At 40.4% G+C, this 20584-nt stretch overlaps 1 protein-coding gene across 1 annotated transcript in view; it reads right to left on the bottom strand.

Annotated features, from left to right (window-relative positions):
• The window catches only part of LOC113469805, a gene marked incomplete at its 5' end in the record, with an annotated part of 34494 nt that overhangs the window by 9512 nt on the left and 4398 nt on the right, over nt 1-20584 (bottom strand). The window contains 8 exons of the mRNA XM_026827727.1: nt 745-960; nt 5069-5266; nt 6028-6227; nt 7569-7692; nt 8422-8618; nt 13823-13847; nt 14454-14687; nt 15097-15271. Of these exons, the coding sequence (XP_026683528.1) occupies nt 745-960; nt 5069-5266; nt 6028-6227; nt 7569-7692; nt 8422-8618; nt 13823-13847; nt 14454-14687; nt 15097-15271 (1369 nt within the window). The remainder of the gene's footprint in view (nt 1-744; nt 961-5068; nt 5267-6027; nt 6228-7568; nt 7693-8421; nt 8619-13822; nt 13848-14453; nt 14688-15096; nt 15272-20584) is intronic.

Raw genomic sequence — 20584 nt, forward strand, 5'->3', positions numbered from 1 at the left:
CTGTGATACAGTTTACCTGTGCACGTAATCTTACAATCATATTGTTTAATGTTGCTCTTACTGAATATGCTTTTACTCTACTGTAACACTGATATTACTGAATAGGATCCCAATAGATCAAAGGTACCCAGTGATTATAGCACGTTTGCTGTTTTGACATTTTGATAGTTTATGTATTTGCTCGAACCCAACTCCTTTCTAAAAGCCATCAGAGAACACGTTTTTTAAAGTTCCGAACAAAAATAGCTAATGGGGTATTTCGCTTGATGAAACAAATTAAAAAAGTAAAAATCGGACCGAAAACAATACTTTCCTTATACTGTTGGGAGGAGGAAAGTTTAAAATTTCCGGTAGCCCAGGGGCCGTGTTACGTTAGGTACAGTTCTTATTATTGTAAATGCAGTTTCTTTGTGTTATTATGTCACAACTTGGGTGCTCACTGCAGCATTGTAGGATTTTCCCAATGTCTCAATGATTTTCCCATGCTGGCACCGGTTGCTATGCGCATTTATATGTCATAGCTACTCATTTTCCTCACGAGGCTGAGTGGGCCCCGCAACAGCCAGTCACGGAATCAATCATTTGGATGATACAAATTTCTTGACCCCGCCGGGAATCGAACCCGGGTCTCCCGCGTGCAAGGCGAGCGCAGTGACCACTACGCCATGGGAGCTGACTATACTTTATTTATTTGTAATAACAATTTTACAATTGGGAAAAGGGGAAGTAAAAGAAGAAAATTACCTCATCCGGTGTCCATTCCAGCAGGGTTTTCCTCGCCACACACCGTTCCAGCCATCCGGCCCGCACCACATTATAATTGCCGCCACTCACTATGTGCCGCACGCGTATATTCCGCTCCTCAGTCACCACACAACACCACGTGTCTGTGCGATAGATAGGTAGACATAATGAGAGACGGACAGACAGACAAACAAACAAAGGCTCTAGTATATTACACTATTAGTATTACAGATAGATAGGTGATTTGAGAATTTGACCGTAATAATAATTTAAATAATAGTAGCCTACTGCTGGAGAAAACAGAGTCCTAATATGTGACCAGTATAATTACACTAGTATAGTATTACAGACAGATAGGTAGACATAATGAGAGACGGACAGACAGACAAACAAACAAAGGCTCTAGTATATTACACTATTAGTATTACAGACAGTTCGGTAGACATAATGAGAGACGGACAGACAGACAAACAAACAAAGGCTCTAGTATATTACACTGTTAGTATTACAGACAGATAGGTAGACATAATGAGAGACGGATAGACAGACAGACAAACAAACAAAGGCTCTAGTATATTACACTATTAGTATTACAGACAGATAGGTAGACATAATGAGAGACGGACAGACAGACAAACAAAGGCTCTGTAATACGAGATGCTTTTCAGCATAATCTCTGAAGAATCTAAATAAACTGGTGCAAAGAAAACTGTTCAAAACATACTCCCAGAATTCGAGTCATAAAAAAGCGCAAGAGTGGTTTTTGGTTGCCATTTGTAATTTGAACTTTGGAATTTAAGGAGAAAAGGCAGGTAGGTCGGGGTAGGTTAGAGTGGGTAAGAGAAGGTAGGTAGGCAGGCAGATTTCAGTATAGAGGTGGGGTACGTACTACCTAAGGAAAAGTAGGAAGGTGCTTAGGAAAGGGTAGGTAGGTAGATACTTAGGTAGGGTTCGAAGAAAGGGTATGTACTTAGTTAGGGGTAGGTTTCAGTAGGGTTGGTAGGTAAAATATTTGTGTATCAAAACGGAAAGTAATAGGGACTAGGGAGTGAGTATAAGAGAGAGAGAGGCGGAGAGGAAGAGAGAGAGAGAGAGGGTAATGGAAAAGGTTTGAAAAGGGAAAAATACGTCAACCGTATACAAGAAGGTAGGAAAAGGAGGAGAATGAGAAGGAGGAGGGGGAAGAGAAAAGCAATAGAATAAAGAGGAGGAGGAGGAGAAGAAGAAGAAAAAGAAGGAGGAAGAAAAGGAAGAATGGTTGGGTAAGAGGGGGAGATGAAGGGAAAGAGTTGGGAAAGAGGAGGAGAAAGAGAGAAAAAAAAAACTTGAAATATATTAATTTAATGGTGGAACTGTGTAGTAGGGATTGTAATGGATGTACTCTTCAATAGGACGTGAAACTTAGGAAGAAAGGGATAGGGATAGAGAGAGAGAGAGAGTAAAAGAGAGAGAGAGACAGAGAGAGAGAGACAGAGAGAGAGAGAGAGTAAGAGACAGAGAGAGAGAGGGTAGAGGTATGAAAAGAAAGCGAAGAAAATGAAAAAGAGGAAGTTTTTCTATTTTTCTTGTTCTCTTTCTTCTTGGTCTCCTCTTTCACCTTTTATGTCTTCCCTTCTGCTCCATCTTCTTCTCTTTCTCCTCCTTTTCTCATCCCCTTTCTCTTCCTTTCTGTCTTTCTATCTTTACGCGTTGCATTCACTTTTTTTTACTAGCACTTCCTCCTCTCTCTCCTCATCTTTCCTCTTCTCCTCCTTTTCACCACCTTCTTCTCTACTCTTATTTTATATATCCTTCCTCCTCCTCCTCTCTCATCTTACTTTTTCTTCCTCCTCCCTCCTTCTCCTCATCAGCCTCCTCCTTCTTTTCCACTTCTCTTATACAAACCTCCTTCTATCATCCTTTCTTCTCCTCCACCTCTTCTTCCCCTCCTTCCTTCCTATTCTCCCCCTCCTTCCTCCTCCTCCTCTTCTTTCTCATTTATTCACTCCCACCTTCTTCAACTAATGAGGCAAAACCTTCTACCAGTACTGTCTCCTATTTGTCCCAATGAGGTTATATTGGAATCCTGTAAGCAAACTATTGATGACCAGTTGGATAAAAGTATCCCTCGAAAAGTGTATGATAAAAGAGGAACCTCTTACTCTGATGAATTTGAGAGCCCATGGTCTGGGCACTATCTAGTTTCTCTGAAGGGTAGGAGACAGTTCAGGCAAGGGAATACATTCGATTTTCATGTTATGCCCACTTGAGTATTGAAAACTCTCTGGGTACGGTTTTCCTTAGGGAAGTTTTGGTTTACCCCTTAGGTACCTACTTATTTCTGTTGTAATTTTCTTTGTCTTTTTCTAACTGTCATTTCTTTTCTCAAGTGTGAGGCTTAGGTTTAATTTTTGAGGCCTCTCGTTTGTTGTATATTTTTTATGTAAATAATGCTTTGATCAACCCTTTGAGGGCCATTCTCGGTGGGGAATGTCGCGGAAACCGCGAGGAAACACTGAGGTGTTTGAAAATTACTTACATAAACTTTAATGGTTGCTAGGGAGAGTGAAATATTGACACGCGTTGCTAGGGAGTTATCGATTTTTCTCGCCTAGGAAAACCAACATGGAGGATTTTTCAGTCTAGAAGAAATTTTTATAGAAGCGAAAGCCTAATTTTTCTATTGTGAAATTATCAGAAGTTTTCTACGAAGAAGATATTTAAGATCCCTAGAGAAGCTATATATTTTGTATTTAGAAGAGAGATATTGTCCTGTTAATTGCTGTAAATTTGATACGATCAGAATAAAGCCATTTGGAAGCTATATATTTTGTATTTAGAAGAGAGATATTGTCCTGTTAATTGCTGTAAATTTGATACGATCAGAATAAAGCCATTTGTTATTACCCTTTGTGAAGTTCCTTTGAAAACCCTGTGTAGTGAGTAACCACCATTTCTATAGTCAACTTTTCACAGCTATGTGGTGAGTCGTCAAACCAAGCTTCCACTGCAGTTTCCACCACAGGGGGGGGGTTGTCCCCAAAACCTCCCCCCAGCTACGGGCCTGGAGGGAGGGAGAGAGCTTTGTGGTTACAGGTACACCAAATAGGTAGTTTTTTTTTACATTAAGTAGGTAGTTATCGGAGGGGAAAAAAATAATATACAAATTTTCACAAAATATTAAAAGAATAGTAGGTACAATAATAAATTTCATTTAAAAGAAGTTTGTTTAAATAAAATTCAATATGTATGTACCTATGTACAATTGTACACAAATAATCATAATGAAGGGGCGAAATAAATTGCTTACGGTAATTTCTACCATTCGAAAATATACTAAAAATTTAAACAAACGAAAAAATATTGTGCGTTGTTAGCGGCCTAATTTGGAATACGCCTCCGGCTTTTACGGATGGGTATACCATTTGTGAACTATTTATTTGATGAGAGAATTGTTCTGAAAAACCAATAAATGGAAACTTATAAAATGAAAATTAAAATATCTTAGTATACGTAAAATAAGTATAAACTCCGAAGTAGGATACATTGTTTTTATTTAAATTTTATACATATCTCAATATGTACACTTTTGTAAAATAAATGCATGAAGAAATATTGAAAAATCATACACATGTAACTAATATTGAAGAATTTTTCGTAAAATAAATTGTTCAGATATGGGAGGTTGTCTACCTAGGTACTACAAGTATTTGAAGAAGGAGGAAAAAAATTAACCGCGTTACTTGAAATTCCTCAGGAAATATATTTCCTAGACACCCCGTGATTTTCAATATGTCCGACTGACGATGGATTAGGAGATCATGATTTTAGGAAATATTTCAAAGTGGAAATGCTTCGCCAAAATTAGAGGCGACTTAGGATCGATTTAAAATTGTTAAGTCTGTCAAGAGGAGGAAATTCAAGTTTCATCATGGGTATTGTGGCAAAGAGGATGGAGTTCAAGGAATAGGAGTTTAAACCTCACTTTGGCGACAAGCTGTCTCCTCACATTATTTTAACCCAGCCTGACTACCTAAGGCCGGAAATGGCAGTAGGACGCCATTGCCCAGATGGTCATCCATTCGGATACCAACCACGAGAGACGCTGCTTAACTTGAGTGATCTATTCAAATGATGATTTCGAATAGTTTTTGACTTTTTGAAAACATTTCACAATTCGACATTAAAATTGAATTTTTCCCAACATCCTATGTAGGAACCGACCATAAATTCAAAATTTTTACCCAAATGAATACATAGGTACGCTTCTTGCTCTCTTTCTCTCTGTCTCTGTCTCTCTGTCTGTCTGTCTGTCTGTCTGTCTCTCTCTCTCTCTCTCTCTCACCTGTAATACATAGGAATGTTCCGGCGCTATCCACAGGTCTGGTTTCTCTCGAGTCCACTCTATCCGGTCTGGTAGTTGACCGACCCGGGTTCGATTCCAGTGGGGGGACATTTTCTGTGACAGGTCCACCAGTTCCTCCATGGAGAGACCGATACCTACTTTACCGGCCGAAACGAAACGGGGACCTTTGGAATTCGGCTCTGGAAAAAAGGAAGGTTTAAAATTAAATTTAGATAAGGTGTTTCAAAAAAAAGTATGCCAGTAGTAATAGCACGTTGAATTAAGGGAATGTTCATTGTGTTACGTAGGCTTGCCAAATATCCAAAATGTCGATTCGGGACGCGAATCCGCGAACATAATTGCCAAATCCGCGAACAAAATCGCGAAATCCAGGAAGGTTTTAAAATTAAATCTAGATAGGGTGTTTCAAAAAAGTATGCCAGTAGTAACAGCACGTTGAATTAAGGGAATGTTCATTGTGTTAAGGATAACAGCTTGTCACAAATTTTGTTTCCCGCTCAATACGCTACGCTAAATTTTATGACTTGACTTGGACTCGAACCACCAGCCTCCAGATTTAATGCATATCGTACTAACTACTACTCCACTGAGATTGGTTAGCACGTTAAATTAATGCACCCCTTCCCCATGGATCACTGAGGTTAAGCAACATTTCGTGTTGTTAGTACCCGGATGGGTGACCATCTCTGGACAATCGCGTGTTACTGGCTTTTCCCGGCTGCCCAAATAAATACATAGGTACGCTTGCTCTCTCTCTCTTTCTCTCTCTCTTTCTCTCTCTCTCTTTCTCTCTCTCTCTCTCTTTCTCTCTCTCTCTTTCTCTCTCTCTCTTTCTCTCTCTCTTTCTCTCTCTCTTTCTCTCTCCTTCCCTCTCTTTCTCTCTCTCTCTCCCTCCCTCCCTCTCTCTCTCTCTCCTTCTCTCTGTCTCTCTCTCTCACCTGTAATACATAGGAATGTTCCGGTGCTATCCACAGGTCTGGTTTCTCTCTAGTCCACTCTATCCGGTCTGGTAGTTGACCGACCCGGGTTCGATTCCAGTGGGGGGACATTTTCTGTGACAGGTCCACCAGTTCCTCCATGGAGAGACCGATACCCACTTTACCGGCCGAAACGAAGCGGGAACCTTTGGAATTCGGCTCTGGAAAAAAAGGAAGATTTAAAATTAAATCTAGATAAGGTGTTTCAAAAAACTATGCCAGTAGTAATAGCACGTTGAATTAAGGGAATGTTCATTGTGTTAAGGATAACAGCTTGTCACAAATTTGTTTCCCGCTCAATACGCTACGCTAAATTTTATGACTTGACTTGGACTCGAACCACCAACCTCCAGATTCAAAGCATACCGTGCTAACTACTACTCCACTGAGATTGGTTAGCACGTTAAATGAATGCACCCCTTCCCCATGGCTCACTGAGGTTAAGCAACATTTCGTGTTGTTAGTACCCGGATGGGTGACCATCTCTGGACAATCGCGTGTTACTGGCTTTTCCCGGCTCCACCCAGACTGGGTGAGGTTAATATGAGGAGCCGGATAGCTTGTAGTCAAATGAAAGGTAAAACCAATGTCACTACGAGTAAAATCCTTGGTGGTTACCTATATAGAACTATCTCCGTACACAAAAAATCCACTTTGAGGCCTGGGTATAGGGGCAAAGGCAAACCGGCAAACAACCCCAAAGTATGGGTTGAGCTTATAGAAATCTACCTATAGAACTAGCTTAAAACACTTGAAAAAATAGGGCTAAGACATTATTATTATTATTTTAAAGAGGTTTTGACAGAGGGAACTGTAACTGCTATGGTCTTATCGTCCCGAAATCGAAGAGAGAAGGAAGACAGATAGGAGAACCAGCCGTTCCGAGAACGAACATTATCCCATCAGGATAAAATCCGCCCCGGGCGGGAATCGAACCCGCGTCTAGCGCGAGCCGTTCCGAGAACGAACATTATCCCATGAGGATAAAATCCGCCCCGGGCGGGAATCGAACTCGCGGCCTAGCGCTTACAGGATAAAATCCGCCCCGGGCGGGAATCGAACCCGCGGCCTAGCGCTTATAACCCGTTCCGAGAACGAACATTATCCCATCAGGATAAAATCCGCCCCGGGCGGGAATCGAACCCGCGGCCTAGGTGTTCCGAGAACGAACATTATCCCATCAGGATAAAATCCGCCCCGGGCGGGAATCGAACCCGCGGCCTAGCGCTTCCATCGAGAACGAACATTATCCCATCAGGATAAAATCCGCCCCGGGCGGGAATCGAAGAATTTCAAATTTATGCTTATTTTACTTGAAAACAATCTCACCTCCATCATTGGATCTGTCCAGTAGTCCCAACAGGAATTGACTAACTATACCGCGCTGTGATCCCTTGCCGTAATATCCTCCTATGATAAGCATGTCTAACTCTACCATAGCTCCTTCAGTGTACTGAAATCATACATCAACATCAGCAAATAACTTCTCAAAAAAATCTCACCTCCATCATTGTATTTGTCCAGTAGTCCCAACAGGAATTGACTAACTATACCGCGCTGTGATCCCTTGCCATAATATCCTCCTATGATAAGCATGTCTAACTCTACCATAGCTCCTTCAGTGTACTGAAATCATACATCAACATCAGCAAATAACTTCTATGATGTTCTGAAATCGAACATCAAAAAACTCCTTGAGCACGTGTTCAAGGTCATCTTGAACATGAAGGTCATTCATCCATGTATCCACCATGCTCAACGTTGCTCAACTTCCGTGACAGAACGAGACTGAAATCGTACATCAAAGAACTCCTTGAACACGTGTTCAAGGTCATCTTGAACATGAAGGTCATTCATCCATGTATCCACCATGCTCAACGTTGCTCAACTTCCGTGACAGAACGAGAACCGGTGAATCTAACTATGCGCTGGTTAAACGCTTAATGGAGTTTTTAATCGCGATTTATCTAAGGCGTTTTAACATGTTCGTAAATGTCGTTCGCGACTTTTGAGAATTTCCATTTCAATTTATACCCCTGGTGGAGTGGGAGTGAAGTGCCCATCTACACAAGGGGAAAAGGCGAAGAAGAAGACTAAGGAGTAAAGTTATAAAGTTAATCTCCAGTTCTTGGTACTTACCTCAGGTTTAATCTTGTACCAGCCATCTTTCCTAGAGTTGGGCTTATACAAAGCATCCATAAGGCGGTTTAACATGTTCGTAAATGTCGTTCGCGACTTTTGAAAATTTCCATTTCAATTTATACCCCTGGTGGAGTGGGAGTGAAGTGGCCATCTACTCAAGGGAAAAGGTGAAGAAAAAGATTGGAAGTGTAGACCCTAGTTCTTGGTACTTACCTCAGGTTTAATCTTGTACCAGCCATCTTTCCTAGAGTTGGGCTTATACAAAGCATCCGGTTCCTTGACTACTATTCCTTCTTCTCTGTCATCAATAGCTTTGTTCAATGCTGGCAACACTTGAGATCTGTAGACATGAACACCCAACTGTTTATATTGTAGCCTACTGCAGTAGCGATAATAGTTGTAGCCTACTGCTGGAGTAAAGAGACTTTTCAGTCCTATGCGAGCAGAATAAATGAGCACTATCATGATTGATTGTGCATTCAGGGTTTTCATAGTGGTAACGCGCTAGCTTACCATGCAAACGGTCCCGGGTTCGGTCCCCACTCTTGACAAAATATTTGTTTTCTATTTAGATTGCAAATATTTCAACGGGTTACTTTCTGTTGTTCTCGTGTTGCCTCAGCACCTGAATGGGAAGACTAAACACTGAAGTTTTTCTCCTCACTAGAGCAAAGTCGCAAAAATCAGGGACCAAATAAAATAGATACCTACACAAAATCACTGTGTAAAAATCCCTCGTTTTTCCGCCAACATTAAAAGATAAAAGTTGCACAACTCGATGTTGTAAAAAAATCCACACTCTTAAATATGACTATTATAACTATTTAGGTCTTTTCGATCGCACTAGGTACAAGTTGGCAAGTTAGCGTTGATTTGTTCAGGCAGATAGGTCCCACAGTTAAGACCCCGCGAGCTGTATGCAAATCTCAAGCTCACCTTACACCGTCACAATTTCAGACCTATTTTAAGAGGTTTGATAGAGGAAACTGTAATTGCTAAGCTCTTATCGTCACGAAATCGAACAGAGAAGGAAGACAGGATAGGAGACAGCCAGTCGTTCCGAGAACGAACGTTATTTCTTTAGGAGAAAATCCGCCCCGGAAGGAAATCGAACTCGCGACCTAGCTCTTAGAAGGCAGGCTCACTACGCCAAGGCTGGTAATACAAGGACTATTTTTTTTACAATATTTTCATAAAAGGCAGGTGCTAACTAGGCTGGCACTGAAATGTCTCCCTTTTCTTAAATAAGTTGACCGAGAGCTAGGCTAAAGTTTTAACCAATAAAAATATCCTATTAAGAACTCTTTAAAGTACCAAACTTATATTTAGGTATTATCAATAGCCCCCTTTTTTGTCTCTATTTTTCAATTTAATTTAGTTAAATTTTCAGGTAAAATAGAGGAATATCAGGGTTTCTGGGATAACTTTCAGAGTTTGATAGATAGTAGACCAGACCTTGATTATTTCGTTTCGCAGAAATTCTCATTATTTTACACTTCCCAGTGCGTTTTCAGTGCCAAGAAAATCATCACATGGTAACACATTGGGCGTGTAATATGTAAGTAATGCAGTTTGACATTTTTTTTTTTTTTTTTCAATATAATAATAATTTACCCAAGCCAAGATTGAAGTGAAGTTGTGGAAGATTTCAAAGATTAATGGTGGATTTCACCAACCTTATTTTCAGCCTCAAATAGCCCGTTACCTTAACAGCCCTGTTGAGCCAATACAAATTAAATGGAACTTAACTGGCTGTTAGCTTAACAAGAGTTCTAATGACTGAATAAATATTGGTGAAATCCAACATCACATTTCATTGTGCAATCTAGATTTATTTCATTCAATGGATCTTCAGCTTAATTGTTAGTTGTTTTTTCGGCAAAGTCAGAATTTTGGGTCATAAAATATTGCATTTTATTGGACCTCCGTGGCCTATTGGCTAGGCTTGCACGCCAGAGGTCCCGGGTTCGATTCCCGCCGGGGTGGGCGTTTTTTCGGCTCTGTGGTTTGGGGCCAGAGGTCCCGGGTTCGATTCCCGCCGGGGGCGGCGTTTTTTCGGCTCTGTGTTTGGAGTTTAGTGTGTACTCAGCCTCATGAGGACAGCTGAGTAGCTACCTTAATTGTGTAGCGACCAGTGGCGGCATTAGAAGTGTAAAAAGATTATTGAAATATGGAATTGACTGCAAAGGAAGCACTTATTATTTCTGTGGTATCCACAAAAGTTGTGTAAAGGCTCTTTATTATTTATTTATTTATTATGGGACTGGTTGCTCCTCTCCCAAGAGAGTATGCAATTAACACTGCGACCTCTGTAGATCTATTGTACGGCGTTTTTTCGGCTCTGTGCTTTGGAGTTCGGTGTGTACTCAGCCTCATGAGGACAGCTGAGTAACTACCTTAATTGTGTAGCTACCAGTGGCGACATTAGAAGTGTAAAAAGATTATTGAAATATGGAATTGACTGCAAAGGAAGCACTTATTATTTATGTGGTATCCACAAAAGTTGTGTAAAGGCTCTGCTTTACCAAAAATAATACAAGATTTGATTTTGATTTTTTCGAACTAACTGAACTCAGAAGTGGTCATTGATACTACTAACACAATTTCATGTTGAACTTATCAAGAAGATAATTTATAGGTATTTCAAGTCTGTCATATGATACTTGATGTTCTAAGTTTAGTGACTTGTTTTCATACTAATACTACTGTACGGCACAATACCTTGTTGACATTTAAAATACATATATCTCCATTTGCATATTGGGAATCTTGGCTTCACATGGGGTCTACTTTGTCCGCTGAGTAGAAAGAAGATATATGACCCAACAGGAGAAAGAAAGTGAAAAAATCTGGTGTGAACATCACACGACTTTGGACTCCGTTGGGAATCGAGTCCGGGACCTCCTGCTAAGCGTAAAGAACACTAGGCTACTGCGATAGTTCTGTTGAAAGAAAGTACACAGGACGGACTTCCTATAGGCGTGTTTTACGTTCTATTGAAATTTGATAAAAAAGGCACTTTCACATGATTTTACTTGAAAATGGCACTTTACACGAAGAACAAAATACTGCCATCTCAAAGAATCCAACCCGTGGTTTTCAGAACCGTAGAACCTAGGCACACACTTATTCTCACAGGGTATTATATTATGTCATGTCCTTTAAAACCGATTTATGATTCCTACTGACTCGAAAAAAAAACATCCAAAACTTGAAATAGATACCGAATTAAGATCTTCGAATCGTCCCATGTTGCAATCTGCATTAAATTCGCGACATTACTGAGCTGGTTTTTGTCAGGCTCGAGATGATCTTTAAGTTTCGTATGCGATTTCATTATTTTGCAACTGGTCTGTTTGTTTGATCTTGATTTTTTCATCTTCTCTTTTTTTGCTGAAACTGGTCCTTTTGACACAGTGGCATCTTCAGGCGTGAGGTATGTGGTCCAAGTTTAATCATATTACTCTCTGGTAGTGTGTGGGGGGTTGTCCCCCCGACCAATTCGGATGATTTTGAAACTTCAGCTGACACTGTGTCTTTTTCGTATTATATAAGAATGGGGGAGTCCAAGTAAACAGTATCATTTGTTCTTCAACCACCAACAGAGGTGGTGTTCAAAGACCTTAAATTGTTTGAGTTAAATAGTTTTAACTTGAATTAACTTTATTAGTGTTGTTTAGTTTTGGAGCAAACATGAAGGCTTTTGTAAGTATACCTTTACCTTTTAGAATCTTGGTGGTTACCTATAGAACTGCCTCGGTAGCGTAGTGGTCAAGACGCTCGCCTGGTAAACAGGAGGGCGTGGGTTCGATCCCAGCCGAGGCATGGAATTTTATCCTCATTTATCTGAGATTTTGACCACATAATAATGGAGCTCTAAGGGTTAGGTGGTAGAAAACGCCTCCGGCGTTAACCTCGCCTAGTGGCTACCTTCCACTCAAGAGTCTATTATTATTATTATGAATCTTCACAAAGTCAAGTCAGAATCTATCAGTATGTTACAAACCAGATTCAAGAACTATCTCCGTACACAAAAAATCCACTTTGAGGCCTGGGTATAGGGGCAAACCGGCAAACAACCCTAAAGGATGGGTTGAGCTTATAGAAATCTACCTATAGAACTAGCTTAAAACACTTGAAAAAAATAGGGCTAGGACATTAAAATTTTGAATTTCAAATTTATGCTTATTTTACTTGAAAACAATCTCACCTCCACGCCAGCCTAGTTAGCTTAGTTGGTAGTGCGTCTGCCTTGTAAGCGCTAGGCCGCGGGTTCGATTCCCGCCCGGGTTGACTTTTGACTTAGGCTTTTGTAAGTATACCTTTACCTTTTAGAATCTTTAATAATTCTTTGACTTTTGGAGCTTCTCTCCAACTGAAAGGAACTCTTGGGTCCGATTTTTCTGTTTGGGTTGATTTTTCAAGTATTTCTAGCGGGTGTGTTTTTGATTTCCGATAATACTTCGTGCTAAAATTTTATACCGTTGACTATGGACTCAAGTACTATGTTATGTACAATTGTATCTTTTATCCAAGACTAGTGTTCTAGAGTAAGACGAAGATCAGTCTCACCTATTAGTGCTTCTAAATATCCCAAGCATTGTACTACCTATCTGAATCCGAGGTCTGCCAATCGATAGTGTTAAAATTATTTCGCGGTTTATTAAACGATTAGATCAAACTTTATTTACAGAATAAATATTTACAAATGGTAACATAATGTACATATAAGTACAAAATATTTTTTCTGTTTGGGTTGATTTTTCAAGTATTTCTAGCGGGTGTGTTTTTGATTTCCGATAATACTTCGTGCTAAAAAATTTTACCGTTGACTATGGACTCAAGTACTATGTATGTATGTACATTTGTATCTTTTATCCAAGAGAGTTCTAGAGTAAGACGAAGATCAGTCTCACCTATTAGTGCTTCTAAATATCCCAAGCATTGTACTACCTATCTGAATCCGAGGTCTGCCAATCGATAGTGTTAAAATTATTTCGCGGTTTATTAAACGATTAGATCAAACTTTATTTACAGAATAAATATTTACAAATGGTAACATAATGTACATATAAGTACAAAATAAAGTTTGATCAAGGGTGGGGTTAATGCCTATTGCGGTTTATATTAGGGCTCCTTGATATGTATTCCACAATTCGTCTCCTCGATTATTTTCACTCCCATATCAGACACATCAGTTTTACCTCCTCAGCATCCTTGGAACTTTTGGTCTTGATTAACTCTGAGCTCTTCGTCCAAAGTGACAAACCCAACCCTCATTCCAACCTATGTTCTATTCCAGGTGTGCGTTCTACTGTTAGCCGCTCTGGTTCTGGCTGAAGACAACCCATCCTCCTCTCTTCGCTTTCGGGACGACAACGCTTTGCAGTTACAGTTTCCTAGATCAAATTTCTAGAAAAAAAAGGTACCAATTTTACGGATCCCTCTGTCAAAACGCTTCAGAAAAAGAGCACCAATTTGACTGACCATGTAGGGTGCACCTTACCTGAGAACTCTCAGCGTGATTTATCGGTGTCACCCCCAGTCATTACACAGAGGGAGCGGCCTTTAAATAGGTGTGAGCGTAGGGTAACCCCGCCCTCTTGTATGTTACATGTGTATTCTGTGCCCAGGGTAGCCTGGAATAGAATACAAAATCAATTGCTTTGAAATCATTAAAAGTAAAGACCAAAAGTTGAAGAATAAATTGAGGAGCTACAAAGGCGAGGCATAAAAGTCTGATTTAGCCTGGAGGGTAACGCGTCTGCCTTGTAAACGCTAGGTTGCGGGTCAGATTCCCGTCAGTGGCGGATTTTATCCTAAACAGATAAGGTTCGTTCTCGGAACGGCCGTCTTGTTCCTATCTTGTCTTCCTTCTCTATTCGATCTCGGGACGAGCAGACCTTAGCAGCTACAGTTCCCTCTATCAAACCTCTTGAAAACAAAAACAATAAACTGTTTTAAAAGGTTCCGAATGTGTTGGTTTATTGGTCGGGGAGATGGGTTTTTAGTGTTTTTTTTTTATTATTTCTTTTATGTGGCAGAATCCTGAAGGAGCTCTTCCCACTCCTCTGGTGGAGGATGATTGGCCTGAATGTTTTCCTGCTTCTCCTAAAAATATAAATAACTGGGGTCGAGTGGATTGGAACACATCACATGCCTTCAGGCACACTTCATCTGTCAAGGGTCTAGACATTGCCTTGCCCTTGGGATCTTGGGCCCAAATTTAATTCATTCGAACTCACCTCCTTACGTTTCCTAGGGGATCTAGTCGGTTTGCCCAGTGAGCTCAGAGTACTGCCCATGGATATACTCTCATAGCACAGTTTACCCTGACCCCGGGTTCGAATCCCATGGAACTCTTCAACCGTGAGACAGTCCCCCGGTGTCTTGTCATATCGCACCGCTTGAATCCGAGGGAACCGGAGACAGTATTGTACTTTGAACGCGTCACTGCGCACTACCTCGGTGGCTTTCACCTGGGATGGGATAGTAAAAAGGATTTTTAGGAGTTTGAACCTCGCTTTGGCGACAAGCTGTCTCCTCACATTATTTTAACCCAGCCTGACTACCTAAGGCCGGAAATGGCAGTAGGACGCCATTGCCTAGATGGTCACCCATTCGTATACCAACCACGAGAGACGCTGCTTAACTTGAGTGATCTATTCAAATGATGATTTCGAATAGAGTTTTTGACTTTTTAAAAACATTTCACAATTTGACATTAAAATTGAATTTTTCCCAACATCCTATGTAGGAACCGACCATAAATTCAAAATTTTTACCCAAATAAATACATAGGTACGCTTCTTGATCTCTCTCTCTCTCTTTCTCTCTCTGTCTCTGTCTGTCTGTCTGTCTGTCTCTCTCTCTCTCTCTCTCTCTCACCTGTAATACATAGGAATGTTCCGGCGCTATCCACAAGTCTGGTTTCTCTCTTGTCCACTCTATCCGGTCTGGTAGTTGACCGACCCGGGTTCGATTCCAGTGGGGGGACATTTTCTGTGACAGGTCCACCAGTTCCTCCAGGAATCTTGGCTTCGCATGGGGTCTACTTTGTCCGCTGAGTAGAAAGAAGATATATGACCCAACAGGTGAAAGAAAGTGAAAAAATCTAGTGTGAACATCACATAACTTTCGACTCCGGTTGGGAATCGTACCCGGGATCCTGCTAAGCGTAAAGAACACTAGGCTATTGCGATTGTTCTATTGGAAGAAAATACACAAAAGAACAGACTTCATATAGGCGTGTTTTACGTTCTATTGAAATTTGATTAAAAAAGCACTTTCACATGATTTTACTCGAAAATGGCACTTTACACGAAGAACAAAATACTGCCATTTCAAAGAATCCAACCCGTGGTCTTCAGAACCGTAGAACCTGTGCAAATAGGTACTTATTCTAACTGTATAATCACACTATTTCATGTCCCTTAAAACCGATTTATGATTCCTATAAACCGACTCGAAAAAAAACATCCAAAACTTGAAATAGATACCGAATTAAGATCTTCGAATCGTCCCATGTTGCAATCTGCATTAAATTCGCGACATTACTGAGCTGGTTTTTTGTCAGGCTTGAGATGATCTTTATGTTTCGTATGCGATTTCATTATTTTGCAACTGGTCTGTTTGTTTTGATCTTGATTTTTTTTTTTATCTTCTTTTTTTTTTTGCTGAAACTGGTCCTTTTGACACAGTGGCATCTTCAGGCGTGAGGTATGTAGTCCAAGTTTAATCATATTACTCTCTGGTCGTGTGTGGGGGGTTGTCCCCCCGACTAATTCGGATGATTTTGAAACTTCAGCTGACACTGTGTCTTTTTCGTATTATATAAGAATCGGGGAGTCCAAGTAAACAGTATCATTTGTTCTTCAACCACCAACAGAGGTGGTGTTCAAAGACCTTAAATTGTTTGAGTTGAATAGTTCAACATCAAAGTAAGAACTAAGATAAGATCCGTACACAAACAGCCCCCTCTGAGGCTTAGGTGTGTAGGCCGTGTAGGGTGTGGGTTCAATCCCAGCCTACGTATGTATAGGTATGGTACGGAATTTCAACCTCAATAATTGGGGGCACGGTTGGTCCAGTGGTAACGCGCTTGCTTGCCATGCAGAAGGTCCCGGGTTCGAATCCCACCATCGACAAAAATTAGGCAAAAAAAGGAATCTACCCGTTTACAAATATGACCCATTTCAGTACTACCCAAAATGGAGGGTAAGGGGCTGAAGGAGTACCTACTCCCCTACCCAGTGAACAACTACTAATTGGGTAACATATAGGACATAAAATGGGGGGGTCGTTTTACAAGGATTAATGTTCCTCCCTCCAAACCCCAAAATCAGGTTTCTAATGTCCCCACACACGGGTGTTCTTCCACTACTCCCCCACAATAAGGTTCCTAATCCTCCCCATATTCAAGTACCCCTCCCCTAATCTCCATAACCAGGTATCTAATCCCCCACCCCCTTTTACAGTGTGTCTCAGATATTTTTCCCCTCTCTATACTTTTATAGCAACCAAAAAATTCTCTCCCCCTCAAAAGGTACGAGGGGGTTGTCACTTCTGGTACATACTGTATACAGGTAGATAGGTACATCCCCCCCTTATTATAATCTTCTAACGCTTAATATGGCTTTTATGATGCGGACCCCAGAAGGTAAAACGTACTATGAACCTGGAAAAGCCTGAGTCAGGCTTGTGTATTAGAACCACCGAAAGCGAAATGCACCGTCCCGTCCCTAACCACTACATCTCTCATTATTTATTTATTTTCTGCAAATTACAAAACGAACACACAGAAAAAGTTGAACAAAAAGAAATGGTACGTACTACGTTCTAAATGGTAAGTGGACGTCTAAACTTTTTGATACCTTCATCGCACGGTGCGATTCGCACCAGACGTACACTCCAGAGGTCGTGGGTTCTCCGGCCACTTGGCAAGATGCAACATACTGACGGCCGTAGACGTCAACAAACGTCTCCCAAGACATTCGGGAAGGAAACGTCAGCATATAAGGAAATAGCGAACACGGAGACGGAGGGAAAAATGCTGAACGGGGAGGGGGGAAATGATGAAGACTGAGAGAAATGCTGAGGATGGAGGAGACTTCTGATTGGGGAGGGGAAATACTGAATGTTGAGGGGAAAATGCTAGAGACGTAGGAAATGCTGAATGACAACACGAAGCGAAAGCCCTCGAGTTAGAAAACATTTGAAGGATGTGTCAAGAAAGCTGATGCTAGAACAACAGGAACGCTAAGACAATACTCGCGTTCCCACCACTTCCTTAGATAGAAGTCATAGGGGGGAATCCTTCCCATCCTTAAGGAAGAAAGTCACATAAGAGGGGAATCCTTTCCATCCATCCCTAAAGAAGTCATAGAGGAAAGGGGAGACAAATCTTCTATTCCATGTAGATAAATATCGACTAAACAATAGTTGATGTAAATATCGACGAAACAATAGTTGATCAATACAATACAGAATGGAGACTGCGAGTCAAGAGTAAGATATCTGACAATAAGGACTACGTCGGAGAGTGAGGGACATGGAAGTGAGTGGATCCAGAGCCGTGGGCAGACCAAAGAAAACGTGGAGAAATCGGGTCATAGAGGATGTGTGAGAGAAAGGTGTGACAGCAGCAAAGGCTCAAAACCGAGCGACTTGGAAGAGACAGACTAAAAACGTCGACCCTACTTGAGCTGATTGCCGGTCGCATATCTAGAGTGCAGTATTTCCATAATATCCAGGAAACCATGGGATTTCATTGAAGAGTGCTGCATGAGATAGAGATGAGTGGCTTCAACGATAAAGCTTGGCCTTTAGAATAATATGATGATGTGCATGTGTTACAAGGGGATGCCCTGACGTAATGCATGGCTTTATGTCCACAAGAACTCAGTTACTACAGTCGTTTTACATCAATTGAAACGAGTGATACTCCTGATAACCCACATGTATCCAGCTCGAAGGAGTAGCCAATCTTATTGGCAAAAGAGCTCATAAGGGACATAAGGGGACAGTAAAACGGCCATTACGGTGCCCCTGGGGCCCCCATGGACTTCAAACTATTTAGGGCTCCGTCCTCTAATTGAGCTAAACAACATATCCAAATTTCAACTTTCCACCTCAAACCGTTCAAAAGTTATGGCTTGTGACATCCACAGACGGAATTTCGCCTTTAACGAAAGCACGAAAAGGAATCATTGTAAATGAAAATATACATTACCTATGTAGTAAAGTAGTAAATAAGATCTAAATAAGAAAAAGTCAAATAAGAATATAAGTAAATAAGATCTAAATAAAAATATACATAAGATCTTAGGTCATTAGGTGCTAATGATAATGATCTGGCAGACTGCTCTCTTCTTCTCTCTCTCCCTCCTCTTTCTCTGTCCATTAAAAATTATCTTCCATTTCCCTTCTTTTTCCTTTGAAATTACTTCTCTCTCCCTTACTCCTTTTAATTCTTTCTCATTCCTCTCTCTCTCTCCCACACACATACATGTTCTCGATCTCTCTCGTTAGCTTTCTCCAATGAGCGTAAAAATTAATTATTTAAGTAAACAAAGTGAAAAGGGAGAAAACTGGAGAAAGGGGGAAAAAACATTTTAGATAATAAGGGAAAGTGTTGTTTGAAATTTTTAATGGAGAAACAGTGGAGAAAGGAAGGGGGAGATAGAGAGGAGGGAAAAATAGAAAGGGAAATATTAATGCTGATGATGGAAAATTTCTAGTTACAAGATGAACAGGTGGGATTTAATATCCTATTGTGGGATTTAATATCCTATTGTGGGATTTAATTTTCTTCCGTGGGATTTAATGAATAATTAAGGGATTTAATCTCCTATGAGTTACACCGATTACCAAATTCGTCGGAATTAAAATAACTAATAACAATAATTATTTTGTTTAAGGATAGTGCTTGAGAGAGAAAGAGAGAGAGAGACAGTGAGAGAGAATAATAATTCAAGATGATAAATGCGTGGGAGAAAGAAGGGAGAGAAAAGAGACCAAAGGGAGGGATAAAATATATAGAACATCAGGAAATCGAGAGGGAGCAATATAATAAAAAGAGAAAAAGGAACAAGGAAGGGGGAGAAAGGGAGGTAGAAAAAGGGATAAGATTGGAGGGAGAAAGGGACAGGAAGGGAGGGAGAAAAAATGTAATATCAGAAAATGGGGTAAGAAAAAGGGATAGAAGGCATCAATCAAAAGATAATAATAATCATTCAAGCAAAATTCCCCCGATTCATTTATTTCGAGAGATTTCTCCCTTTTTCTTCCCTCCTTCTCCTTTTCCCTCTTTCCTATCTCTTATTTTTTCCCTCCAATATCCCTTCCCCTAATTTCATCCCTCCCACGATTACTTGCTTTTATTTTTCTCCCTCTCTCTCTCTCTCTCTCCTAAAAGTGTTGTTTGAAAATTTTAATGGAGAAACAGTGGAGAAAGGAAGGGGGGAAATAGAGAGGAGGGAAAAAAAGAAAGGGAAATATTAATGCTGATGATGGAAAATTTCTAGTTACAAGATGAACAGGTGGGATTTAATATCCCATTGTGGGATTTAATTTTCTTCCGTGGGATTTAATGAATAATTAAGGGATTTAATCTCCTATGAGTTACACCGATTACCGAATTCGTCGGAATTGAAATAACAAACAATAATTATTTTGTTCAAAGAAAGTGCTGGAGACAGAAAGAGAGAGGGAGAGTGAGAGAGAATAATAATTCAAGATGATAAATGCGTGGGAGAAAGAAGGGAGAGAAAAGAGACCAAACGGAGGGATAAAATATATAGAACATCAGGAAATCGAGAGGGAGCAATATAATAAAAAGAGAAAAAGGAACAAGGAAAGGGGAGAAAGGGAGGTAGAAAAAGGGATAAGATTGGAGGGAGAAAGGAATAGGAAGGGAGGGAGAAAAAATGTAATATCAGAAAATGGGGTAAGAAAAAGGGATAGAAGGCATCAATCAAAAGATAATAATAATCATTCAAGCAAAATTCCCCCGATTCATTTATTTCGAGAGATTTCTCCCTTTTTCTTCCCTCCTTCTCCTTTTCCCTCTTTCCTATCTCTTATTTTTTCCCTCCAATATCCCTTCCCCTAATTTCATCCCTCCCACGATTACTTGCTTTTATTTTTCTCCCTCTCTCTCTCTCTCTCTCCTTTCCATTATTCTTCATGTGTTCCCTTGTTTGTATCTCTCTCCCTCTTTCCTCTCCCTTCAACTGCCTGTCCCTTCCTCTCTCATAGGTATTTTGCCATTTCATCCATCTTTCTCATATTCGATCATTTCCATTTTTTCTTCTTCTCTTTTTCGTCCTCTCTCTCTCTCTCTCTCTCTCTCTCTCTCTCTCTCTCTCTCTCTTTT

Source organism: Diaphorina citri, unplaced genomic scaffold, assembly GCF_000475195.1.
Source record: "Diaphorina citri unplaced genomic scaffold, Diaci psyllid genome assembly version 1.1 scaffold1239, whole genome shotgun sequence".
NCBI classification, from domain to species: domain Eukaryota; kingdom Metazoa; phylum Arthropoda; class Insecta; order Hemiptera; family Psyllidae; genus Diaphorina; species Diaphorina citri.